This window comes from Lupinus angustifolius, chromosome LG05, assembly GCF_001865875.1.
Source record: "Lupinus angustifolius cultivar Tanjil chromosome LG05, LupAngTanjil_v1.0, whole genome shotgun sequence".
Taxonomy (NCBI): domain Eukaryota; kingdom Viridiplantae; phylum Streptophyta; class Magnoliopsida; order Fabales; family Fabaceae; genus Lupinus; species Lupinus angustifolius.
In genome coordinates, this window is record NC_032013.1 from 10530809 (window position 1) to 10558134 (window position 27326).

The 27326-nt window shown below is 30.8% G+C and overlaps 6 protein-coding genes across 9 annotated transcripts in view; 5 read left to right on the forward strand and 1 right to left on the reverse strand.

The window, feature by feature from the left end:
* LOC109347754 (Golgi SNAP receptor complex member 1-1-like) lies at nt 1339–5297 on the forward strand. Its single transcript, XM_019587795.1, has 5 exons — nt 1339–1569; nt 3469–3708; nt 4292–4459; nt 4822–4935; nt 5073–5297. The coding sequence occupies exons 1-5, from the start codon at nt 1522–1524 to the stop codon at nt 5184–5186; spliced, it is 684 nt and encodes a 227-aa protein (XP_019443340.1). The 5' UTR covers nt 1339–1521; the 3' UTR covers nt 5187–5297.
* Nucleotides 10033–11208, forward strand: LOC109347755 (zinc finger protein 1-like). Its single transcript, XM_019587796.1, has one exon. It carries the CDS (start codon nt 10168–10170, stop codon nt 10831–10833), a length of 666 nt encoding a protein of 221 aa, XP_019443341.1. The 5' UTR covers nt 10033–10167; the 3' UTR covers nt 10834–11208.
* LOC109347753 (uncharacterized protein At2g39795, mitochondrial-like) lies at nt 12924–15425 on the reverse strand. Its single transcript, XM_019587794.1, has 3 exons — nt 15142–15425; nt 13512–13846; nt 12924–13424 (listed from the first exon to the last, which is right to left on the reverse strand). The coding sequence occupies exons 1-3, from the start codon at nt 15346–15348 to the stop codon at nt 13262–13264; spliced, it is 705 nt and encodes a 234-aa protein (XP_019443339.1). The 5' UTR covers nt 15349–15425; the 3' UTR covers nt 12924–13261.
* LOC109347751 lies at nt 17199–21093 on the forward strand. 4 transcript variants are annotated; one of them, XM_019587791.1, is made up of 6 exons: nt 17199–17325; nt 17753–18084; nt 18235–18735; nt 19545–19958; nt 20381–20616; nt 20747–21093. In XM_019587791.1, the coding sequence occupies exons 1-6, from the start codon at nt 17276–17278 to the stop codon at nt 20999–21001; spliced, it is 1788 nt and encodes a 595-aa protein (XP_019443336.1). In that variant the 5' UTR covers nt 17199–17275; the 3' UTR covers nt 21002–21093. The 4 variants fall into 4 exon arrangements, with proteins under 4 accessions (XP_019443336.1, XP_019443333.1, XP_019443334.1 ...); XM_019587788.1 differs by having other exon boundaries at nt 17753–18735; XM_019587789.1 differs by having other exon boundaries at nt 17810–18735.
* On the forward strand, nt 24727–27026 carry LOC109346984 (deSI-like protein At4g17486). Its single transcript, XM_019586723.1, has 3 exons — nt 24727–24868; nt 25860–26147; nt 26776–27026. Exons 1-3 carry the CDS (start codon nt 24727–24729, stop codon nt 27024–27026), a joined length of 681 nt encoding a protein of 226 aa, XP_019442268.1.
* LOC109347752 (protein RAE1-like) overlaps nt 26700–27326 on the forward strand; it is an 8599-nt gene continuing 7972 nt past the window's right edge. Inside the window, exon 1 of the mRNA XM_019587793.1 lies at nt 26700–26721. The gene's annotated coding sequence lies outside the window, so the exon portion shown is untranslated. The remainder of the gene's footprint in view (nt 26722–27326) is intronic.

Here is a 27326-nt window from a genome sequence, read left to right on the forward strand (position 1 = left end):
ACTAACTAACAATCTAAAAATAATAAGCTTCACTAACTAACAAAACTGAATTATACAACAAGAATCAACAGATACGAGCACACATGTAATAGCTACTCGCTACATATTCTATAAAAGAAAATTTTTACTCATAAACTCGTACCCACATATATATGCTTGTGTATTTTCTACAAGTTTTAACAGGTATTTGTGGATACAATATACACACGAGTATCTATTAGGTGTTTTGGAATTTGAAAAAATAACTTTCTTGAAGAGTTACTTTTTAACATTTTGTATTCATGTACATGTTAGCCGAAAAAACAACAACTAAAACAATATTATTTACACCACCTTCAAGTCTAACTATCAAATTAGACTATTCAAATTTAAAAATATAAATTCAACAACATATTAAAGTAATTCTATATAACGCGTTTACATATATATTATATGATATGAGTAGTTTGAAACTTTGAATATTTCGTTTCTAAAACGGATAGGTTACTATTTATACAGTGTTGTGAAACCCGAGCAGGACGTCAAACTGGCAGAGGTCTCGTATTAGGTTTAATCGGTTTAAACGGTTAAACTGTCTGGTCTGACCGGGTGATTTCGTACATAATTAATAATTTTTATTTATAAATATATAGTTATATATAAATGTAAAACTTTATATAATTAATAATTATTATAATTATATTGAAATAACACATATTTATCTTTTTTGGACCGTAGTAAAACAAAATATTAGAACATTGTCCCATTTTTTTATTTTTAAGTGAGTCGTCCGGTTTACTTCCCGGGTTAATCCGGTTTAACATGGTCGGACTAGATTTTTTCCGATTCAAAGCGGTCCAACTCTCATTCGGTTAAGACGGCAAACCAGAGTCGTTTTCAAGTTCGGTTAGCGGTGAGACCGGTCGGACCGTCCGGTCCGATTCTAACAACACTGACTATTTGTCATGCCCATACTCCTACGAATTTTAACACCTACAGGTCGGGATAGTGATTTAAATTGCGTCCACAATATTGCGATGCGACTATAATATTGTGGTTGCGGTGACTGCCGCAACCGCATTATATCGCAATAGCGGTGTGATTCCGAATCACATTGATACGGTCGTATCGGGCAGCAACGTAACCGTATCATGCTGTAACACAATCACATTGTACCGTATTAGGTCGCATCAAATTCAAAAATAATTTTTTAATCATAAAATAATTCACACTTCAACAATCACAGTCCACATAGCAATGGTCACAATAACCACAATCACAATACACACAACAGTTACTGCAATCAACAACATCTGGACTCTAATTATAATGTGAAAAGACAAGTTATAGGTAAGCATTGCTTCATTTGTAAGGAAAAAGCAAAGTCTAACTAAACTAAACTAAACTAAACTAAAGCAAATTGGAATTAAGAAAAGAATGAATTATTTGATCTTGATCTTCAAACAACCATCATCATAACCCAATCCCTTAATTCTCTTCTTCCAATTTCACTCTTATTCAACATCTTTTCTTTTCTCTTCCATGGAGATTATGGATCTTCCTACTTCCTGGGATTCTCTTCGCAAACAGGTTCAAGTTATTCTTTTCTCCTTCATTCATTTCCATTTTTTTGTTTTTTTTAGTTATGTCTAAATTAAACCCAAAAACAATTATCATATGGGTATGTCAAATTTCAATGTCCCTTGTGCTAAAGTTCGATTTTTTAATCTGGGTTTTGTTCATTTTTGTCGGTGATTAGGTGAATTCTTCGGATTAGCTTATACCCTTTTGCTATCTTTACTTTTAACTTGATTTGTTTATAGAATTATAGGTTTTCAGTAGGGAAAAAAGCTATTTTTTTATAATTGTTGAGAGGGGAGCTTAATTTGATGAATTGGGGTTATAAATTCTTGTTTTGGTGGTGGATCGAGATCCATTTTGAGAGGTGCAGTGTTTGATTTATATTTTGTAGCATAGTTACTATGTTTTCTGGTTAATCTTCCATATTGCATACCGAATTCACTATTCTATAGGCTGCATGCTTGATTCACCTTAAAGAAAGACTTGCAAGTAAAGAAATTACAAATTGTGAGTGTTTTCAGTTTTCCATTGTTAAGGGGTTGAATTGTGAATATTTGAAATGATTTGGATGAGAATTTTGTTCCTAGATTTAGGTTCACTTCATATAGGATGTTAGGTTAGATAGAGGCATTCCTAATTTGATTCAAAGTGACGGGGTTTCATTTTTGTCCGTGATGGGTAATTCATGAGAGTAGCTTCTACCTTTTTACTATCTTTGCACTCAACTTTCTCGGTTTATAGAACAGTAGGTTTTTAGTAGTGAAGAAAACTATTTTTAAGTGAAGGGACCTTAATATGCTCATTAACCTTGCATACGGTGTCCTGAATTTGCCGTTCTATGTGCCATGTAACAGGTTCACTTTAGAGACCTTGTCATAATAATGTAAAACGTGTTGAACTGCATTCCTATTAAATATGCTTTGTAGTTTGTGGTTCACAATGGCATACTCTCTGATATTCAGTTTAATTGCTAAGGGCTTGACTTGTGAATATTTAAAATGATTTGAATGAGAATTTTAAAACTAGATTTAGGTTCATTCGGTATAGGATTGGTAGTTTACATAGAAGAATACTTATTTTGATTGGGGAATTAGGTTCTGTGTATGGTGATCTGCAGCACAGAGAATGAACATGATCAGACAAATAGATGTTTTTATTTGCTCTTCTCATCCCCCTTCCCGGGGATTTTGTAATTATTAACGAAAATCGAAAAGGTTCTGTGATAACCAGGTGATTGACGATATAGCTGTAGGGATATTGTTTCTTGATTCGCAACATGGAGTTTAGAAAACATGAAGTGATTTCAAATGACATACTAGTTAAGTTTAAGCTATAGCAATTCTTCTATTTGGTTTGTGGTTACATTTTGGCGATGAATGATGCAATAGTTAAAAAAACAGTGGATTTCTTTAGATATAGGCTTCTAGATTTTTGTCTCTTGTTTATACCATACAGTCTACAATGGGTAGAAATTAGAATAGTGACCTTGTTACAATACATATGGAAACTGATTCTTCGAAGCATGAGTGTTTGCTAGATTACAGATGGTAAACTTACATAATAATACATATGGGATTCTAGTTGTGTTGACTTGTTCTATTAGACTTTTACAAGCATGTGAATCGTATAGTTCTGTTTTGGACATCAAGTTCCCCTATATACTAAACATTTTAGATTGCGAACTAGGTGTCTTTTAGCCTGTTCATAACTTGATTTATATTCCTTGACACCATCATCAAATCAATTCATCATAATGGAAATTATGAAGAGAAAAAACTTATGCAATTTTATATATTTGAATGATGGAATTGTCGTCCTTTGTGGTTCTACCTAGTTTATAGGTATATATATTTTTTGTTTTCTTAGGCAAATGATTGATAGATGGAAATTTTCCTCAATCTTTTGCAGGCGAGAAAACTTGAAGCCCAGCTGGATGAGCGGATGAGTTCTTATCGTAAATTGGTTTCTACTAATGCTTCTATAAAAGCTGATTCTGCAGAGAGTGATCTAGAAACTTGGATTGAACAATTACTGAAGCAACTCCAACAAGTAAACTCACAGATGCAAGCTTGGGTATCATCTGGTGGATCAGAAATGGTTTCTCATACCTTGACTAGACACCAAGAAATTCTTCAAGATCTAACCCAGGTATTTTATAGTGTCAGCTTGCGTTACTCCAAATGGTTTCGTGAAAGCCTATGCCCTTTATGGTGCTTTAACTATTTTCAGTTGCTTTCTAAATGCAAATAAGGATACATATTTCATGCACCTCAATGCCAATGGTTTATTCTGCAACTGAGGGATTTGATATAAATAAATTCGCCTTCTTTACTTCCACCAGTGGGAAGTAAAAATGTATGAAGTTTATCAAAATGGTTTTATAAGTGAATGGTGTAAAACTAATCCCTTTTTACTGCTGAAGGATATGAAAATTTGGTGGTAAACTTTGTTCGCGTATTTTTTTGCTATAACCTTAAACTTGTGAAGTTGTGATTATACCAAACCGCCTACCCTCGTTCCCTATTTTGGATCCCGCTTTCCTTTAGAGTCTTATGATATATGCTAGTTGATACAGATTTTCTTAGTCTTATTATTTCTGTAATTTACTTTTATATTTGGCATCAATTCTAGTTTTTAGTTTGCATGTTAACATTGTTTTTTTTAAGTATTTTGTTTGATAGTTTATTTCTTTGACCTTTAAAACCTACAACTCGGCGTAATTGAACTGCAGGAGTTTTATCGTCTTCGCTCTAGTCTTCGAGCTAAGCAAGAACACGCATCACTGCTTGAGGATTTTAAAGAATTCGATCGGTCAAGATTAGACTTGGAAGAAGGTGGAGGATCTGAACAGCTTGCACTCCTAAAAGAGCATGCTTCTATCAGCCGAAGTACAGGACAGGTCAGCAATTATTTTTCTTTTTTGATATGAAGTGTTGCTCTTTTTCTTTTCTATCCTCGTATTATATTCCCAGTGGAATGATTTTATATATGAACCTTATCAGAACTTTTCCTTTTAGATGATATAAGATATATCGTATTTGGATATTCCCAAGAATCTGGTTCCGTGGGATTAGTACTGGAATATTAGAATAAACCATTATCGAATATTTAAGGCGTTCTTTGATATAGGGCACATGTCAAGCATAAAGAACTGATTTTCCAACTAGCCTTCTGTTTTTACTCTTAAAAATTTGTTTCGGCTTCTGATGTTCAAATGTGGTAATCTTGTTTTGAACTGTTCTGCCAATTATTTTGGTGTAGATGGACAGTGTTATTTCACAAGCACAAGCAACACTTGGCACACTTGTCTTCCAGCGTTCAACTTTCGGTGGCATCAATTCTAAGCTCAGCAATATGAGCAGTCGCCTCCCAACAGTATGACTCTTATCATCTTGGTTTTTCGTGTTTTAATCATTTTCCTTCTGACCATTTACATGATCCGGTGTTCTGAAGTTTTTAGTCTACATGGATGTTGTTTAATGAAAAATGCATGACTTTGAATAATGTTGCAGGTAAATAACATACTTTCTGCAATAAAGAGAAGAAAATCAATGGATACCCTTATACTTTCTCTTGTTGCATCAGTATGCACATTTCTCATTTTCATTTACTGGCTAACAAAATGAAATTCTTTGCTTTGGAGGGTCTTCATCCTTGTGTTTAAACTCTTGTATCTTCTTTGTGTATTACTATTGTCTTTAGTACTTTGTGTATTGTTCATTTCTTCTTTATTGTTAATCCTTGTATCAGAACTTATTCACACTCACACACACACAAAAAAGTTGTATTTCTTGGTTCAATTTCATTGATTGTAGCATGTGGAAAGTGGAAAGTGGAAAGTGGAAAAATCATACCACAATTCATAAGAACAAACACAAGAGTTAAACAATATGAAAAGTTGTTACTTATCCATCATCATATGTCAAACAATTCATTCTTTGCTAGGTACCACAATGCATGTGCTTTTTCAAGCCAACCGTGCAGCTTTAATTACTTATGTTGTGTCTAGTGGTGTAAGATCTCGTTAGATTTCCATAAAGATCAAAAGGTTAGAGATTCAATTTCTATGAATTATACTTGTTAGAAGAGATAGTCATGCATTCTGAACAAGTATTGCCTGATTAGCATTGTTAAGATTAGATTAACGATTAAGTATGGCCTGATTTGTGCATAGTTACATCATTTTTTGGATTAATTTATCTAACATGTGCTTAGTTAATTCATTTTTGTTGGATACATGATGCTAGTGAATTCTAAAAGTACTTTTTTCTTGCTATGTGGTTCAACCTATATATATATGGTTCTTGCTTCGAATAGTCAAGCACCATGATTATTTACTTATAAAATGTTTTTGTAAATATACAAGCAATACAATAATTTGAGTGATTCTTTATTTTGGAGTAAACTAGTATTATTCTAAAAAAAAGCAAGCAATAAATCAAAATGCATAGCTTTCCTATTTTTATTTATTTATACATGAGGAGAGATTCGTTTACACCTAAGTTTCGTTTATACTAATTACACTTAATCTCAGTCATTTATTTTCTCAGATCCAACGAACCAAATGGGTTAGTGCAATAAATTATTTAAGATTTTTATTTTATCATATAGCATCTTTCTCTATTTAATAAGTTTTATGACAGATTTTTGTTCTAGATGACAATTTTACATGTCAAACTTTATGAAATTCCACTTCAATTATCACTGATCATTATCATCATCATAACAAATAAATAAAAGAAAAAACATGAGAGAGGACCCATATCCAATTATGAAAAGGTAATTGCTATGGATAATGTTGCTTAACTTACCATAGTTTGTGATTCATATAAAGTGTAAACTATGAGATCTCTATAAGTAAAAATTAAGCATAGCAATGTGTGACACTTGAAACCAAATTTCAACGGGAACATATTTCATAATCAAGGGGGTGATAAAATATAAACATACTTGAATCAAGTGTTCTGTACAAAATATATTTGCCATGGGCCTTTTTCTTGGTACAACATGACCATGTATATATTATGAAAGTTTTGTCCCAAGGTTTTAACTTTTAATATTTTTTACAAATATTTATGAAATAGTTGTGGAGGTCATATGTAGTAAATATCACTATTGTGAGTAGTAGACTATACTAGGTGATCCAACCAGTTTGACCATTAACAAACTTGAAAATGACTCTGTTTGCAGTCTTAATCGAATAAGAATCAGACCACTTTGAATCGAGAAAATTTCAGTCCAACCGTGTTAAATTTGGTTAAATCGGAATAACCCGAGAGTAAATCAGACATGTTACTTAAAATTAAAAAAACGGAAGACTAATTTAATCTTTTATTTTACTCCGATTCAAAAAAATATTAAACAGATGTTATTTCAATATAATTATACATAATTATATATTATATATTAAATCACAGGTCCGATCGGACTGTTTAAACTTGATATGAGACCTCTTCTAGTTTAACGTCTAGCTCGGGTTTCACAACATTGATAAATATAACTACACTAAGTTACCTTAAGGGTCTGTTTGCAAATTGGATTTTGGTAGAAAAGAAAGGGAAATAGAATGTTTAAAAGTCATAAAATACACTTATGAAATGACTCTCAAGCCTTCTATTTGCTTTCATCTATCATTTATCTTAATACATTTGACACTCCTTCTTCAAAAGCCACTTACCTACCCCAAGCCAATTATAATTACAATTTCATTGGCAAGTGAAAGTGTGATGACAATTGAGTCACAATAGAGTGTTAAATGTAGTTCTTTTTGTAAAATATAATTAAGCCCAAGGTTGTTTAAATGTGTATCGCAACTACAATGGAAATTGCAAGGTTAAAATTTTGATATTCTTTAAAATTGTAAATTGTAACCTAAATGTAATTGTGACTGCATCATAGATATTACATTTTTTAATAGTACTAAATTTTGATAAACACACCTATAATTGCAACTTATATTGGAAAATAAAGTTACTTTGGAAAGCAAGCTGAAATAAGACAGTAGCAATAACAGTTAATCAATTAATTTGTTAGAAAATCAAGTCAAACATTAGTTGAATGATTTTTGTAATGGTATATTTAACACATTTGACACATGTTGAAATTGTTTTACAACATGTGTTTATTAGTTTGTTATTGAATTAGCTAGGTTAGTTGCATTGCTTGCTTTACAAGACACTGTATATAAACAACACTCTTTTGTATTATTTTTCAATCAATCAAAATATACATCCTATACACTCTTCTATTTTCTGACTAAAATTGCTATAACTTAAAATATCGTCTAAGTTCATCTTAATTTCCTCTATCTAATAAGTTTAAGAAGAGATCAGCTAACCAAACTGCCATTATTTCTTAGCTATTATTTATAGACTTGGGATCCACTTATTTCAACTATCTTAGTCATTAATTTTATATATATCTAATGATTTAGATTATTTGCTAATTGAAATTATTAAATTTTTATAGAATTGATGACCAGAATGAAAAATAAATTTAAAAAAACTTAATTTTGGAGTAAGTGAATATCTCCTCTAATTTATATGAAGGAACTCAGGAAGATAAATACTTGTGACATTTACTTGTCTTATTAATCAATTTCTTGCACGAGCTAAGGAAAACAGTGAACAATTTAGGTAGTGGTTGGTTCAATGACAGGTGATAAAGTTTGGTGACATAAACCCCACATTTTTAATGCAAATTTCTTACCAACCAAATTAATGCTCAAACTTCAAAACATCTCCTATAGTACTCATATTTACAAGTAATACATATATTATTTTTTTAGTTTTTGTTTTTAATTTTTTTATTCACATATCAATATATAATTGGTTTGAGACAAAAAATGACATATTGTTGGAGATGAGTGATCTTTATCCAAGGTTAATGAGGGGATCACATTTTCTATCCCACAAAATGTGTCACCTCATGTGTCACTTGATGTGATTGGTTAGAAAAACACTTAATTATTAAACTTTTAATTTTTTATTTTATTTTTTTATTTACCACTTTTTTCATAGGAGATAAATCCAAATGATTAAAGTGATATGAGTGTTACACTCATGTTACTGGTAAATTTAGTGACAATGTGGACAAAGTCTATTTGCTATGATGAGATGAGCAAAACAATAATGCATGAGAAAGACAGAAGAGTTTATGTGAAGATACAGCAAAATCCACCACCATGGTAAGAAATTAAGAATACCACACCTTTTATAAGACAAGTCCATTCTAAGATACTACATTATTATTATTATTATTATTATTATTATGAAATTCAAAAGTAGGATATTGATATTATCATCTTGGATTTTCATATTGTCATAATCTAATTTCATGAATATACCAATCCAAGGAAGACACTTGGCAAGACAAATAAAGTTAAGGATCATGTTAGCCTGTGTCCACAAAACAGGATTATATGCTTTATGCAAATGATATTGTCTTTGTAGGAGATTCGAGAGGGAAATTAAATGAGAAGTTAGAATTATGGAGAAAATTTTTAGAAACATATAAATTTTGTATAAATCGAAGTAAAATAAAATGTATGTTGTGTAAGTTTAACAAGATGCGGATAAACTCTACTGTAGAGTTAAAGGTTGAGGAAATATTTGTGATAAAAAGGTATTACTCAAGCTTAACGGAAAGTTTTATCGTACAACTATAAGACCTGAAATATTATATGACACTAAATGTTTAGTCATAAAATATCAACAAAAAAATAGATTCTATATACCAAAGACGAAAATATTGCGTTGGATGAGTGAACATACTATACAAGATAAGATTAAAAATGAATGCATCAAGGAGAAAGTTGAGTAACTCCTATTATAAAAAATATGTTATAGTCACGCCTTAGGTGGTTTAGACATGTGTGGAGAAGATTAGTAGAAGGCATTTGAAAATAAATCAAGTATAAGCTAGTCCAATTCCTAGAAGAAGAAGATGATCAATCATAAGGGAAATGATAAAAAAAACTTAGAGCTCAATATTTTATAAATGAACATAATATATAATATAATATTATCGTGTTGTTAGATCGATGGAGTAATGTTTAAGCTTGTAAAATACTAAAAGCATAATTTTCAGTGCATTTTTTTTTGTATTTTTGAATCTCCAACAATGTCCCTAAGACATCCATCAACATTTCCCTAAAGTTAATATAAAAAAACATTCATTTGGTAGTTACATTGATGTTTCTCATAAGTTCCAATCAAAGTGGTATACAACACAATTCTCTCACTCTCTCTTATTCTCTAACACACATGTCTTAAGTTTTAGGTCTGTGCTATATTAAGGATAGGGATCACCTGTCTCTAACGGTGTTCCATTTCATGTCCTAAGCCAATCATATATTAATACATGGGCTAAAATAAAAATCTTAAAAGCAAAAAGTAATAAAATAGAGCACTCTAATTGACTTGGGACATGGAATGAAATACTGTTTGAGAAAGGTGATTTCCATCCCTATATTAAGACCTTGTAACTGTAAAATAGTGTTATCTACTTCTATACATAGCATACAACACTTCTTTGTTATTACATCATTTAACAAAACTTCATCTTTCACAATACAAAGATAACATTTCTTTGCAAATTTCTTATCATATGGAAGATCAAGAACACTCACATGACTCAACTTCTCATATTCTACTAGAGCCAAGTCTCTATAGCAAAGATTCCAGTGATGACTCAAAGCTAGAACTCAATCTTCTCAATTCTTTCCATACAAATTTATCTGAAAACTCCTCAGAATATAGTCATTGTAATGAACAAGAGGCAAGGACTTTTTCATGCAACTATTGCCAAAGAAAGTTTTATAGTTCACAGGCACTTGGAGGACACCAAAACGCGCATAAGCGCGAAAGAAATTTCGCAAGAAGAGGATACAGAATTGGTGCTGCTGCTGAAGTTTCTGTAGATTTTGGACATAGCTACTCCACCATGGCTTCTATGACTTCACATGGCTTGTATAACAAACCTCTTGGAATTCAGGTGCATTCTATGATCAACAAAACTTCTTATCAAACACCCTCTTTCGGGTCGAAGAGGCGTGTTTCGGATTCACAATCAGCAACTGAAAAGTTTGCATATGGGAATTTTCATGTTGGAACAGAAACTGGATCATACTTGGCTAGTGGCATTCCAAGATTAGAGAACTTTTCTAATAGGCTGGTGAGTGAAGGATTTGAAGATTGGTTTGGCAGCATTACCTATATGAAGTCTAGACAAGAAAAGTTGCAGCAAAAGCTTGATTTGTCCCTTAAGCTCTAAGTACTTAGTTCCTCTCCGACTTTCGGCATACCATACCATATAGGACAGTCTAGTGTACGAGGCGGATGTATGCAACCATTAATCGAACCTGTGACTTCTAAATCATACGATATCAACATTACCGTTGTGCTAATGCATAGCCTCACATACCAAGAGATTTCGACTTCATTTTTTTATTACTTTTTTCTTCTTTTGTCTTCATGTATTTCTTTTTCCTAGAAGCTGTAAAGGCATTTTGGCTACTTAAATGAGGTTGTGCTACCCATACATATACTGAGCAAGTCACCGGTAATTTCTAACATGCGACCTCACAGGTCCATGAATATACTGAGGGTGTCACCTATTTTGTAATAACATAAGAAATTCAAACTAAATGCAGCCACACCTTTTCAATTAATTGTAGAGGCAATTCTTCAACACTTCTTTCACTGATCAATAATTGATTAGACAACGATAAAATTGAAGGGATTCATCCAAAAACATTAACCAATTCTATATATTAGATAAGAAAATAACCAAAGTAGAGTTAATTTCACTTGACTAATGATATTTTAAAGATAATAAAATATCTTCTAGTACTAGGAGATAAGTTATTTTCTTTAGCCACTAAAATTACGGCATGTATCCTATTTAATCACTTTCTACAACAACATTTCTAAAAACTAAAAAAATAGGAGACACGTCATAATTTTAATGACAGAAGACAACTTATCTTTTCGTATAAGAAGATACTTTATTCTCTATTTTAAATATGTTTTGGTCAAGGTTCTATCCTAGCTTTGGATCTAAGGTATATTTTGTATGACAAAGGTACATAGACATTTTTGGATACTAGTAAGTGTCATTTTTAATGTAAGATTGGTCCACCAAAATGCAGTTGGAGAAATAGGACCATCTCTATTGACACCAAAAGAAGTAGGTAGGGCATGTGAAAGTAAGGTGTATGCTAAGGTATCTTGTAGTCGATAGTCCAAGATTAATTCCCTTCGAAGCGTAGAAATTATTGTAGTCAATTTTGTGTTTGTTTCTCCTAACAAAACATTTTCCATATATACAATGTGAAATTGAAATCCTAACTTCATGTTTAAGAAATATTTATATCTTGTAATTGGGCTAGACCTTCTTGGTAAAAAAAATGAAATATATTTTAAAAGAAGTAGTATTTCTCACCTAAAGATATCTGAAGGGGCCCTACAGATTTGTAGCTACAGATCAGCATGATGTTTTCACTAAACACATTTTAATCATGAAACATAAGTATTATGATGAGATTAAGGATAAAAACCAACATAAAATCTGGTCATTATGACAGTTAATAATCATAGTAATCTCACACTAACAGTGGATATGTGATGTTTTCAGACAAGGATTCTTAATTTGGCTTTTGTTCTTGACAAATGTAGCACTTCAGTTAAGCTGTCTATTTTACTTGTGGTAGCATGCATACCTCACTCTTCACCATTCATCCAATAAAATATCAGAAAAAGATATATGTACTGATAATATAAAAGTTTTTTACATTTTTTATTGACATTGACTCATCAAAAAAAATACAAATAAATGTATAAATCTTTAAACTAACCGTACATGAATATTACTCTCGTGAAATGTTACCAACCTTTAATATGGCCTCTTCACCAATGAAACTCAAATGAACCAATATAATGGAACATGGAAACTATTATTTTTTCCTAGTTTTGGTGAAGTTTTAAAGCAAGAAGTGAGTCTTGTTCATCAAGATCTTTTATGATTATCAAATATGAGATTGTCTGCACCAATTCTCAATAAAAGATAGGATGTGAAATTTGAAATGACATCAACATCTAAGTTAGGCAAATGGAATATTGTATGCACTTTTTAATCATTATTCTGGGTTTACTTTGCTATCACTGTTCTTATGTATGCCCTTTATCAAATTAGTAGCATATCTCATAATAGATTTTGACAATTATTTAGTTTATTTACATTTCACCAAAATAGTTTTAGTCATAATCACCATTTGTAATTAAAAACATATTGTTATTAGAGTTCTGAAAACCAAGTTCAAAAACTAGACCCTGCATATTTCAACAATCTTTAAGTGTTTGAACATCAGCATCCAAGGAACACAACATATTATATCACCAGCTTTAAACATTGCACAAGATACATACTTCTATGACATGAAAGAATTGTGAATATATGAGGTTGTTAAAGTAGTGAGAAACTACTCCTACCAACAAAGTGTTTGGTCTAGTGGTTTAATGTCTCATTGGATTCCCAGATTGACCAAAAGGTCAAATGTTCGATTCCTAAGGGCGATACTTGTTGGAAGAGACAGTCATGCACCCGGAAAGGGATTAGGTTCGGACTTTGGTGCCGAAGTACATGGAGATATCATATGATCTAATAGCTTATCTCATCTAGAACACTTAAACTTCAATTCCAGTCATTTCCTTTCTATAAAAGACTTAACCCTCTCCATCCATCCTCTGAACTCTGTTTTATCCTTATTTTTCATGTAATCATGCAAGAAAATGGCAAGTTTATCATCTATACCCCTTACTTCCAAGAAATCATAAAGACTATCTTGCAACTCATCATCCAAATCCCTGTCAATAACCAACAGAAAAAGGTGTTAACAATCTAGCTATCATCTGAAGTTCTAAGCTAACATTTCGTAACATAAACAAACCTACTTGAATTCAGGACCAGCATAGGGCTCGGCTAACATCTTTTTATTTGTATGCGTCAACAGCCTATTTATCTCTATACTGTCTGGCCAAGCAGAGCACACGATTTCGAGAAACCTGTTACGTTCTTCCTTGGAGATGCTAACAATTAAGGTAATGTGTAGCTGCATATCGTCCGAGTTGGGTACACCATCACTTGCATTTGCACTTGGAGCAGGAGCGGCTCCATCGAACATGGTGACTTCAACTTTAATATCTTCATCTTCGTATTGTCTATTCAATCTAATACATCGTTCTCCAGGCCGACCATCCACCGTAAAAGAGTCAAACTTGATAATAGGCTGCAAAAAACATGTTCAAAAGTATAACTTTACCCAAATCAACTGAATAAAAGGTAGGAAGTTTCCAAAAACTAAGAAAGAGAAATGCAACAAAAAAAGGTAGCTGTCCCTATTATTTTTAGAAAGAAATCCAATCTCATATGTTGATTCCCATCACAAAATACCATGTTTAAGAGCAGTGAAGTAGTTTTTGCCACGCCAACTGAACAAGATGGAACATGATGTGCTGTTTTATTCTATCTGGTTTCACCCGTTTTAGTGGAATGAAAGTGTTCCATTTTTTAATCTTATGTCCTACTATGTTCTATTTAAAAAATACATCAAACATATACAGAATACATATGTTATGTTGCATCCAGTTTTGACGCATGTACGAACTACGAAACACTACCCGAGTGCATTTAGCCAAGCATTATGGAGGTCTCAAGCCTGATTTTTAGGCAGAGTCTAAGGTAGCTTTTGGTAACATGTTAGAATGGGACGGAATATAACGGGAGTTGAAGTTCAGTTCTATGTTTAGTGCATTTTATAAATAGAACAAGACAAGGGGCTAAAAAGTAGAACACCTTAGTTCCACTAAAGGGTGTGAAACCAAATGGAAAAGAATGAAACATTCCATTCCATTGTGTCCTGCCGCACGCCAAACTCTACCTAAAAAGATATTTTTTCCAAAACATAATTCTCGAAATCACTTTTGAGCAGCAATACTGTCCAACCAATTACAATATGAAGTATTCATCTTTCCCAAAATTCTAACAACAAATATACTTCATATTGCTCTGACAACTCTTCCAAACCCAACATCACAGTGTCATTTGGCTAAGCAATTTTTGGAGATCTCAAACCTGATTTTTAGGCAGAAACTAAAAATGATACCCTTTTGCACAGAACTTCTTATAATCATGTTTGAGAACCTCCAGCCTCGAAACAGAGCAGAATTAAGCATTTCAAAAAAAAAAAAAGGAATTAAGCGAATCGTGATTACCCTTTGTTTCATGTCTACCTACTAAAACGCAGAAACTGAAGAAAAGCTGAAATTCAGCTTTTATAAGAACCTACATTGTTCAGCTTATAAAAAAATCACTTTTTTTCTCCCTAAAGTATCTTAATATCAATAACAACGAACAATTAACAACACTCTATTCCACCAATAACAACAGAAAAATTATTAACACCATAAAAATATAGTTTTTATCCTTTTCCGAACAATTAACAAAACAAATGACAATTACCCATTACACATAGAATCACGAATAACCCATTAATGAAAAAATGGATAATGATGAATAAAGAACCTGTTTGGTAGGATAGGATTGAAGATCAAATTGAATCTGTTGGCGGATTTGTCTCAAAATTGTACCTTCAAACGCTGATTTGCGCATGTCAGAGATATATGTTCTTCGAGGTAAATTACATGATAGTAGTAGTTGATTGTGATTGCGATGTTGAATTAGTTTGTGGGTTAGGGTTTTTCTCAGGGTACAGAACATTCGTGCTGCCATTGTTGAAGGAAAAGAAGAAATTGAAGGGTTTTAGAGTTAGAAGGAAACAAGGGTTTAAGAAATAATGAAGGGTAATTTGGGAAATCAGTACAAGTTAATTACGAAAATGTCCCTCAAAATGTTTAGAGTTTTGAAATTATGATAATGGATAAAGACTATTTGTTTAGATTATTTTTTAAGACTGAATAATAATTAAAAATAAACAATAAATAATATAATAAAAATGTAAAAATTGTTATCTATATCATTTTCTCAATTGATAAAAATTGACTAATAATTATCTTCTCTCTTATTAGAAACCAAAGTATTATTACAAAGTCATTATGGGATAATATTTTTTTTCTTTTTATTTACAATGAAATAATAATTTTATCTTTCAAAAAATAAAAGATAATAATTTTTTAGCAAATTATATTAACATCCCTGAGTTTTAGTGAAATCACACAATCTCACTTTTTTCTATTTAGTTTCCATTGAAGTAAAAATGAGTGGAGTGATTCAAATCAATTCCATTTCTATCTAGTTTCTAATTGAGTTTTGAGTCAGGTTGAATGTGAATTGTTATTTTAATTTAAAATTAACTCAATTAAAATTTAAAAAATTTCTAATAAATTTGAGTTTGTTACCGTATATACATTTTTTTTTCTTTATATGGGAGAGTTGCATCATCCAACCTAAGTGCATATATTTCTAATTATTGTATACTAAATAATTTGTAATATATGTATTAATCATTAGCTACTCTTAATAAAAACAAAAACAGTAAAAAAAAACTCTGATATGAATATTAAACTCTATTAAAGTGGACATTATATGCACTAATATTCAATAATGGATCGCTACGAGCATATACAATTGCTAGAACTTACTCACTTTTTATTTAGATTTTCAAATATTATTTATTGTTATGGATACGTGACTTGAAATAAGAAATGATATATATATAGTTAATCGTGTATATATAATGAAAATGAGATAATCAATAATATTTTTGACCAAGAGATATTATTATTCTATACATAATTAAATAGATATATACAAACATGATAAATAAGTAATCATGAGATATGTTTTTGTTAGGTCATGTTTGTCTCTTACCTGACTTTAAATATTGTCTGAATCTAATTTCAAAGCTCGAACTCGATCCTAGATTCAATCCTATTTGGACCCAATCATGATCAGGCCAAATTAGATAAACATGTAAAATTGCGTCTTACTCACTCCTAATTAGAATCATCACCAAGACCCATCCAAAAACCTATAAAATCTAATTTTTAAAACTCAGGCCCATCAAATTATCTCTAGGTTGAAATCGATTAGTGGGGCATGACAAGTCTTACTCACCCTTAATAATAACCTAAACTTTTAGTTATATATAGAAAAAATATCAATCTTTAAATTTGGTCTATAAATAAATAATTTTTTATTATTTAATTAATGAAAATCTTTTATTTCCTTTATCATATTATTTTATCTATTATTATAATAACAAATCAACTTAACATAGCAATTTCATTGGTGATTGAGATATGATAATATTTACCCTTCAAAATAACCATTCACATCATATCTTTAAATCACAATTTAAACTATCAATTTTACAAAATATTATTGAGTTTAGAATCTGCACACTGACAGCGTAAATTTTTTTATATTTGTTAGTACATCATCATTAATTTGTATTACTTTTATTTAAGAGTCAATAATAGTTTAATAAATCAATGGTGAATGATTAACTGACAGTGTAAAAAACATTTACACTCTTAATGTATACATATTAAATCCAATATTATTATGGATTATTAAAGTGGAATATGAAAAGACATTATAGTGTGATTCATATATCATATTTCAGTTCTACTATTTGCAACATTCAAATGAAACAAAAGATGATGTTTTGATTTTGACAACAACAACAAAAGTCAGAATGAAAAGTAGAACAACAAATGTGATACCCACCGACCCAACCAATCTTAGGTAACATTTCAAATCTCTGTTAAATCCAATTCTATGTATATATATTTGTCTATTTCCTTTTCATGAATTTTTCAAAAGTTATAAATCATCATAGTTTTGCATGAACCTCCTCTGTTTTCTCTTCCTCTGTTTTTTTGCTTCTAAAAGAATGAATTTTTCATGGATTTCAAGTTCCTCAACATGATTTATGTGAAATACCCATTGTTTTATTAAGTGATTATAGGTTATAGTAAAGTTTTTTTCACACATAAAACCTTTATTTTGGAAATTATTATTAGGATTTCTTTAATAACCTTATCCATATGCAAACTACTCTGTTCATGGTTTTCAGAAGAATTTTTGTAAGGCATTCATATTTTTTTTCCATTACCAATTTTAACTAACTACATGGTTCAGTTAATCTTTATATTTTGTTTGGATTTTTCAGATATGGTAGTTCTGAAGCAATGAACTCAGATTTTTCTTCTAATTTTCCACATGAAAGCTATGAAACTGAGTTGAATCATTCCGAGGCGAAAAATGAATCTTTTGAAGATACTGAGTTGGAGTCTGAGAATTTTACTCACACTCTTCAATGTCAAAGTAATCAAATGGAAGGAGTAGAAGAAGAGGAGACAACACAGTTGATTTTCAAGTTCCAATATCAAAGTTGGAATCACAAAATTGATGAAGAAGAAGAATCGAAAGGAAGTTATGATCAAAGTTGTGATTTTTTGAAGAGGGTTGATAATACTGTTTCTGTTACAAGTGCTAACAAATGTGATTTTCTGAAAAATCCGGTTACTAATATGAATTATAATACTAGTAATTCTCAGTTCTTTTATGAGAAAAAGTTCATGCCAGAATATTATGTTGGAGGAAGTGGTAATGCAAAAAATATTGATAATTTCACAGAAAGGGTTCATATAGATGATTTTCTTTTGGAAGATGGTATTATTTGTTCAAGCTCTGACTCAGATTCTATTGTTTCGATCGAAAATACTATTGAGCTTGACACATTGAGAAGGCATGATGAAAAAAATGATGGTCTAACAGACTCGACGGGCAAAGAAAAGTCTTCGTATGATGGTTTTCAAGATTCTAACAATTCCAATCCGGAAGAATCTGCGAAATTTATTTTGCAAACTTTAGCCGATTTTGATATCGATGATTCCAACAATTTTGACACACTATGGGAACATCAAGAAATGTTTGAAGAACATAAGACGGAGCTGAAGAAAGTTAGAACTACTGGTTTACCTACCATCCTCGAAGATTCCGAGTCTCCAAGGATAATGGATGACTTAAAGCCATGGAAAACTGATAATACAAAACTGCAGCATGGTAATGAGCTTCTTAAGTTCTACAGAAGTTACAAAGAGCGAATGCGGAAATTCGATATCTTAAATTACCAAAAGATGTATGCTATCGGTCAGTAATTTCTATCCATCACCTTAATTTTCTTTTATCTTCACTTGAATTTCAAAATAATGTGTGCTTAATTCATGAGCAATTTTTCCACTTACATAATAATGTATACCTACCTCATCATAATCATTAAAAGTATGGGGTTGGCCATCAAAGAAGTGAGCAATATTTTCTGTCACATGCTTGATTTTTCTGTTTGCATACATGAATGCTAGCCTTGTATAGCAGAATTCTCACCAACCATGACTACTATGGATATGATTATGAATCTTAGGACTCTTACTTGTTATCGACTCTTATCGGTATTAAACAAACAAATACATATTTTACATTCAGTTAAATCATCATATGATTTCTGCTTCCCATGTTTCTATTGCCTAACATTTGGACACTTTCTTATTATGGCTAACCTTTGCCTAATTTCCTTAAGAAACTAGTCCAATGGGGCGGATCCATTCCGGGAGCGAGCATTGGTCTCACCTCGCCTCTTGCATATATTTTGTACGATTACCTATATATATGTGATAAATATTTACTAAATACCTTCGTATGTTTTTATGCATCTGCTACCTCTCAACATATTCGGCCCCTCCCTCAAGTCGCTTGTAGATCCGTAATCCGCCCCTACAACGATAGAGCACTGATCGTAATGTCCGACCTTATATTTTAATGTCCTATTAGGAAAGATATTCTCATGGCAGGTTATGTTTTGCTTTTGTAATTCAAGTGGCATTTGCATTTCGAATAATGGTTAAGAAGACTACAATCAAAATCATAATACTTTTGTGTAAGTCTCATTTTTAAAATTATAGGTTTCTTGCAGTCAAGGGAACCATGCCAATCATTTTCAAGCCGCAAGAACTCTACTCCGGCAATCGCGAGCATCCTTCCACAAAGGTTCCGCCTTGGCAGACTTAAAAATGCAGAACCGGACCCAACAAGAAAGTTCATAAGAGAATTATACAATGACATGGAAATGGTGTATGTTGGACAATTGTGCCTTTCTTGGGAATTTCTTCACTGGGAATATGAGAAGGCCTTGAAGTTATGGGAATCTGATCAGTATGGATTGCTAAGGTTCAACAAAGTAGCTGGGGAGTTTCAACAATTTCAAGTGCTTCTCCAAAGATTTATGGAGGATGAACCTTTCCAAGGTACACGGGTCGAAAACTATGCTAAGAACCGTTATGTCATGCGCAATCTTCTTCAAGTTCCAGTAATAAGAGGTGAGAACTACTCTTAAAGTACTGTAATTTAGTTTAAGTGTTTGTTCTAATGTATTATGCTAACCATCTCCCTTAAAATTTGCAACTTTCGAATTTCAATATATTAAATCTAAATTTATAATATCGAATTCTTTAAGAGGATAAGTCTCGGCGTAACGATAAGCTGAGTTACCTTGTGACATGAACGAAAGTAAGGTTGTGCACATTAGCCATTCCTGTGCACTGGCCCACCTTTTTTATTACGGTTAATTCTTTATCCAATACTCTAAGGGATACTAGTTAGGGAAACCTTTTGTTCTAAACATAATTTGGTGGTTGCTTTTATTGTCTCCATTTTCATATCATACTATCCTTTTTGTGCTATGTTGAGGACTATGTAAAGTTCCATTTCCTCATGGATATTGAACCTTAATTGGTTGCAGAAGACAACTACAAGGATAAAAAGAAATTCAGAAAAATAGAGGCTGATAAAGATGCCATCAGAAGTGACACCTTAGTAGAGATTTTGGAAGAATCAATCAGAACAATTTGGCGTTTTATAAAAGCCGATAAAGAAACATCGACAACGTCACATAAAGGTCTAAAAGAATCTGAAGTAGAGCTTCAAAACTCCACAGATTTTGAGCTTCTAGTGCAGATTCAGACCAATCTTGAAAAGGTAATCAAAGCTTCTAAAGTTTCATACTTTTTCAATGTCTAATGCTTAAAAAACACTAAAAATGAACTCTTGTGAAAAGTGTTGTGTTATGTTCCTATGTTTCTAAAATGTTACTTATTTGGATTTGCAGAAGGAAAAGAAACTGAGAGAACTTTTGAAGAGTAGAAGTTGCATATTGAACAAGTTTAAGAAGTGTCATGAAGATGAGACAGAACAAGTTCTTTACTTTTTCTCTCAAGTGGATATGAAATTGGTTTGGAGAGTGTTGAAAATGTCTAGGATAACAAAAGATCAACTAGAATGGTGCCATAGTAAATTAAACAATATCAGTTTTGTAAACAAAAGGATACTTGTAGAACACTCATTCTCATTCTTTCCTAGTTAAATAGTTACTTGAAATTTTTGTACAATTTCTATGTGGTGTGTTAAGATTGAGATTGTTTGCCTTATGATCCAGATGTCATGGATTCAAATCCTGTAAACAGATTGCGAGGATAAGATTACATAGATCTACCTATCCAGACTCCACTAGGTGGGAGACTCGTACATTGGGCTGCCATTTTTGTCATATGGTGTGTTAGACTAGGGAAATCATTTATAATTTTCTTCTTTTTAAAGATAAGTTCAACATATATTGAATTGAACAGAACAAATATAAATAGACTTAGTTTTTGGACCATTATGATATCATGCTATGGTTACAAGGCACAACTATTGGAACTTATTGAAGTGATTATTGAAACATAGGCCTATAAGTATGAAGATATGAATTCACCTTTTAAAGATAGTAAAGTTGAGAAGATTTTATAAATAAAGTCAAGAAAATAAGAGGGTTCATTATCTTCAATTCTAAAGCTCACACTTCACATATGTGACATTACATTTCATGTTCAGACCTCACATAAGAAAAGTGGCATAACATAAAATATTACTTTACAGGTTTAAACAATCATATAGTTAAAACATATTTGGAATAATTTAAAAAGTGTTAAAGTTGTTAGTTGATTTCAGTTTGTTAGTTGTAATATTGTTTTCGTTAATTGATTAAGAGTTTAATCAGTCGATTAACTAGTTAGTTATTAGTTAGACATTGTAGTATATAAAAGGTGATTCCCTTATTCTTTGTAACTCAATCCAATATAGAGAGTTTCCATTTCATCCATGGCTCTTACCTTTAAAAATAATAATATAAGAATATTTTTTATTTTTTCTTTAAAAATGTAATTAACAATGAGAAATGAACAATAATATATAATTATATAATATTACTAAAATATTTAACTATTTTGACATTTTATCTCCAAAAAATCACAAATTATGGGACTTTAAAAATAGACACATCGAAGGTTTTGGAGGGTTTGAAAAACTCTTCAAAACCTTCCCATCCTCTTGATCCAACTCCCAAACAAGGAGAATGATTTCCAAAGCTATCATTTCCCTTCTCCTCTTAAACCCCACTCCCAAACAAGGCCTTAAGGAATTCCAAGATTTAGTTGAATAAGATCATCATATCATTACTCTTAAGATATACAAAAGAAAAAGAATATGGATTCAACTATGTATTTGTATTCTTGTTTTATTATATGTAAGATCATGACATACAAATTCATCGAGTCTAGGATTGAGTTTAAGTTTAAAAGTAAGCCCGATTAATATTTAGGGCTTTGTAAAGAATAAGTATGATTCGTTCCGATCCATCCCATGGTTACCCATAGAGATGGCAAAAAGGGCATTGCCCGTGGGCGCGCCTGCATAGCCCGCATTTTTTTGCGGGCAGGGCATATAAAATTTGTCCATTTGGCCGTTTCGCCCGACCCGTTTTGCCTGCTAAGTTTGCGGGCATTTCCGTTGGGCATGCGGACGACCCATAAACATAATTTAAGAAAAAAGTAAATTTTTTTTAAATAATTTATGATGTAATGTGATTTTTAATCCCTAAAGAAATTGTAATTTAATGTGATTTGTTAAACTTCATATAAAATATCAAAAAATTTGTTAATTCTTTATCTTCAACTATTTTATTTAATTTCATTTCATTTATTATATGAATTTTATTATTTTTTAAATTATTTAACAATGTCTACGGGTCGCCCGCAAGCCTGTTAGCCTATTTTAAAACGGGCAGGACATTGAATTTTGTCCGTTAACCAATGTAGGTATGCCCGCGCCCGCTTAAATTTTTGCGGGCATTTACGAGCGCGGGCTAAACGGGTCGGGCGGCCCATTTTGTCATCTCTACTTACCTGCTTGTTATGTTTGTATATGTCTATTAAATTATATAGAGAGTATAACATTTATTTGTCACAAAATAACAAAATATCTACATATATATCATTTCATGTCAAATTACATATTCATAATCATAAGTAATATTGAGAAGATTTCATCTAAAAGAGATATGCATTATATTTAATTGAGTGTATGTCGGGTTCGGGTTCAAAAACTTGCCCAATCGACATCTAGGGTTTAGTTTACCTTTAGGTCTAAGACCCGATTGAGTTCAAAAAAATAACACGATTAGCATTTATGATTTAGTAAGGGACAAGACTCAATCTGAGCTAATCCAGACCTGTAAAAAAGCAAATATAAAAAAATCATATTAATATAGGAGATGGGTGGTGAGCACATTCTCATGGAACAATGGATTAAATGGATCTAAATAGTTTGAACAAGTTTGTCCCTCTTTATTAGGGTTGACAATGAACTGAACCAACTCGGTATTCGTTCGAAACTCGATTCATTATTTAGCTCGATAAAATTGGTTCATGAACCAAATGAACTGAACTTGAGCTAGAAATTGAGTTCGTTAAATAAACGAGCCGAACTTGAGTTTGATATAGTTTGACTGATTAGGTTCATGAGCTAGCTCGATATATATATATAATATAATATATATATATATATACATATACATTTATATAAACTAATTTTTATGTTTATTATGACTCATACATTATTTTTTATATTTATTGTTATTATATATAAAAAAGATTATATTTGTATATATATAACCTTTTGAAGTATTTTTCAAATTTTAATTAATTATTTGAGTTGTCCAAAGGAACCATTCGAACTGAACCGAACAATTCACGAACTTTAACCAAGCCGATTTCGAGCTAAAAAAATAACTCGTATCGAACTCGAGTCGAGTTTTGAGCTGAACCAATCCTTATCGAGCTGAACTGAACTGAACTCTTGTTCGACTCGTTTCCAGCCCTACTCTTTATTCACTTTGTCTCTACCTTATGTACTAGGGATGACAAAGAACGTGGAAGATTGAAAAATGCTTTCCTATATTTATACTTGCATTTATTTGTGAGTGGTGGGTATTTATTTGTATAAAATGAATTTTCAAATTTAGCTGTATATTTATATATTTTACAATTGTTAGTATATATAAAATAATTATTCATGATAATAACAAATTTACATGATAAATTTACTTTATTATTTATTTTCATTATAAAATAATAATAAACATAAATATAATTATAAAAAAATATAATATATAAATATTTAATTAAAAATAAATTTATAAATATGTGAATATTTGAAAAACGGATATTATAATATTTGTATCTCTCCATAAGTTATTTGTGATACCTCTTCTATGTATTTTTTGTATGTAACTATGAGATTGATAATTTTATTATCCCTATATGGGATTGGTTCATGTTAACAAGTTGGGTGAAATATTTTTATCATCTTATCATAAATTACTTTGACTATAATTAAAAAAATAACTAATACTCACAATGAATATCTTTTATTAGATTTAGGTAACACACACCACATATTAAATATTTGTTATTGTTGTGATGAATTTAAGGTTGAATGTATTTATTACAATGACTAAACTCACAAACACTCACTAATACACTATATATCCTCTCTGAATTATATCAAAATCAACTTCAATTTAATTTAAGGCTGAATGAATTCACTTTTCTTCTTCTCAATTATTAATTTCTGTCTCCAAATTCAGATACCCAATTGAGAAAAGTAACAAAGTTTAAAAACTTTTACTCAAAAAAATCACTCTACCTTTGTTCACTATCTAGCTCTAGTTCTTCTATTTGTGAACAAATGTGGTCAAAACGATGCCGCATAATGTTCTGGAAGAAAAGTTCTCAAAACGACATCGTTTTGGGTTCTGGATCAGTACCAGTGTACCTGAATGTTTATGATCTTGCATCTATCAATGGTTGTGCTTATTGGGCTGGCCTTGGAATTTATCACTCTGGTGTTCAAGGTTCTTCATTTTTCTTTATTTTTTTTAATTCATTATTCAGCAATTTTTAATCTTTATCAAAAACCCACCTCAAATATGTGATATGTTACAAAAATTCAGTGATGGGTTTTTATAATTTGTTATTTTTTTTAGCAAATATTAAGTTAGGTTTTGTAACACAAAATGTGCTTCTAATTTTTGTTTTGGAGTAAGGATAAAAAGTGTCATAATTTGATTGCTGATAATTTTGAATATTGGTCAAATTTTTGGATTTTAAGAAATTTTTTAGGAACATGTTTACCCCTTCTAAATTTTAGAAACAAATAAGAGTGAAAATGGTATGTGATTGGGATTAATGTGTTTTTCAAATTTTATTATGAAAAGAATCTAAACTTGATTAGTAAGGATTTTAAAATAACATTTATATAGGAGTGACTTATTACTATAATTCCTAGTTTCCTACTAAAAACGTTCAAATTTGACCAGTATTTGAATTCCTGAAAATTAATTAACAGTCTAGGTGGGTTTGGTTTTGATTAAAAATTAATCTGATTATATGGTTATCATATAATTTTATTATCCAAAAATACAGTGTAGAATACAGCTAAATTAGGTTATTGTTAAATATTCTCTACATCACAAAAATAGAAAAATAATAATATGAAGGGAACACATATTTTAATGAATCATAATTACTATTTCTCAAGTCTCTAATTACAAATTTTATATGAATAATAATTAATATATTTAAATGTATACTTTTTTGTAATACCAAAAAAAAATATATTTAAATATGATAATATTAAATTAATATATTTTTTCCTCTTTCTCAATACTTAATTGTAATATGCAATTTAATTTTGTTTCGGGTAACCATTTCGTAACCATTTCAATCCCACCAGATGGGATCGACTTATCGATTAAACACCCTTCTAATATATTTTATAATTTTTTAGACTAATTTGAATATTCATCCTCTTTAATTATAATAAATTTCTAATTTTTGTTTCAGTGCATAGTGTTGAATATGCATTTGGGGCACATGAGTCCCCATCATCAGGGATATATGAAGGGACACCAAAGAGATCTGAAAAGTTTAGGTTAAGAAAATCTATATTGATTGGTAAAACAAATATGGGATATAGTGAAGTGAAAGATTTGATGAAAGAATTTGGTACTCATTATAGAGGGAATGCTTATCATTTGATCACAAAAAATTGCAACCATTTTTGCAATGATGTTTGTGTTAAGCTCACTGGAAATCATATTCCTAGTTGGGTCAATCGTCTTGCCCGAATTGGTAATTTACTGCACCTATTCTATCTTATATTTTGGATATGATATATTGTCGTTTGATCCATATAGTTAATACAACTTATGTGACTAAGGGTTTGAATGTTGTTTGTTGTTATCGTATTTTTCCTTTTACTTTATCTCATATCTTAGATTTTGTTGTTTTTTAGTTGAAATTGTAAATATAAGTTGCTCTTGATCTATGGTGAAATGATTGTACAACAACATCACCCAATATTTAATCTCATTAAGTAGAGTTGCCTAAATAATATTATCATGTCGACTAAATAATATTATAATGCTCTATAATAATTATAATGAAATGATTGTGTCTATAATAAAAATATAATATTTGAGTTGCAATAGCTTAAAATTAGTTAACTTATAATTTACATAAGTAATAGCTTATAATGTAAATTGCTATTGATAATTACAATAGCTTATAATTGATAATGACAAAACACCCTTAAATTGTGAGATATGTTTTTCAATGTTTTAATTCCCCATATATTAGAAAAAAAAGGAAAGAACAAGTGTTATTTTATTAGATTTTATTTAACTCTTATGCTAAAATTTTGAAAGTGGCATTGATTTTATGCTAATATGTGTTGGTTGATTGTGTGATTATCTTTCAGGGTTAATGTTGACTTGTATTCTTCCTGTGTCATTGAAATCAACTAAACTTAGAGATCATAAAATAGAAGACAATCAAATGCAACATGAAGGAAAGAAACAAGTATTAACTTGTGACTCCAACAACGTTATCGCTTTTAACTCAACTTTCTTTTCTGCTCCTTCTCCATTACTTACATCCGAAAATGCATACAGGGGAAGAAATAGAATCACACGTCACATTTCTCTACCTTTGATTGAGTATTCATCTTGATGTCTAAAATTTGATTTGATTTTTTTTTTCCCAATTATAGATCTTGAGAAAATGGGATGTTAATTTTTTAGAACCTATTGCTTTCATTTTGATGAAGAATAGCAAATTTAGCAATGGGTGTTGATGTAGGTTTAGAGATAATGAAACCTGTATTAGAAAGAATATCCAAGTCATACTTCATTTGATATAGAGTAATTGTAACACCGCAAATTTTACGATTTTGAATTATAAGATTTTATTAATATTTTTATTAATTATATATTCTAAAATGAATTTCTGGGAAATTTCGGTAAAGAATTA

Bases quoted from the DNA above. Each gene is read 5' to 3' on its own strand.
- LOC109347754 (XM_019587795.1), top strand. From the start codon at position 1,522: ATGGAGATTATGGATCTTCCTACTTCCTGGGATTCTCTTCGCAAACAG. The intron at 4,460-4,821 runs GTCAGCAATTAT...ATTTTGGTGTAG, and splicing joins TCAGCCGAAGTACAGGACAG to ATGGACAGTGTTATTTCACA. The intron at 4,936-5,072 runs GTATGACTCTTA...ATAATGTTGCAG, and splicing joins TGAGCAGTCGCCTCCCAACA to GTAAATAACATACTTTCTGC.
- LOC109347755 (XM_019587796.1), top strand. From the start codon at position 10,168: ATGGAAGATCAAGAACACTCACATGACTCAACTTCTCATATTCTACTA.
- LOC109347753 (XM_019587794.1), bottom strand. From the start codon at position 15,348: ATGGCAGCACGAATGTTCTGTACCCTGAGAAAAACCCTAACCCACAAA. The intron at 13,847-15,141 runs GTTCTTTATTCA...TGTTTTTTGCAG, and splicing joins AATCCTATCCTACCAAACAG to CCTATTATCAAGTTTGACTC. The intron at 13,425-13,511 runs GTAGGTTTGTTT...GGTTATTGACAG, and splicing joins TATGCTGGTCCTGAATTCAA to GGATTTGGATGATGAGTTGC.
- LOC109347751 (XM_019587788.1), top strand. From the start codon at position 17,276: ATGAAAAGTAGAACAACAAATGTGATACCCACCGACCCAACCAATCTT. The intron at 18,736-19,544 runs GTCAGTAATTTC...TTAAAATTATAG, and splicing joins CCAAAAGATGTATGCTATCG to GTTTCTTGCAGTCAAGGGAA. The intron at 20,617-20,746 runs GTAATCAAAGCT...TTGGATTTGCAG, and splicing joins TTCAGACCAATCTTGAAAAG to AAGGAAAAGAAACTGAGAGA.
- LOC109346984 (XM_019586723.1), top strand. From the start codon at position 24,727: ATGTTCTGGAAGAAAAGTTCTCAAAACGACATCGTTTTGGGTTCTGGA. The intron at 24,869-25,859 runs GTTCTTCATTTT...TTTTTGTTTCAG, and splicing joins TTATCACTCTGGTGTTCAAG to TGCATAGTGTTGAATATGCA. The intron at 26,148-26,775 runs GTAATTTACTGC...ATTATCTTTCAG, and splicing joins CAATCGTCTTGCCCGAATTG to GGTTAATGTTGACTTGTATT.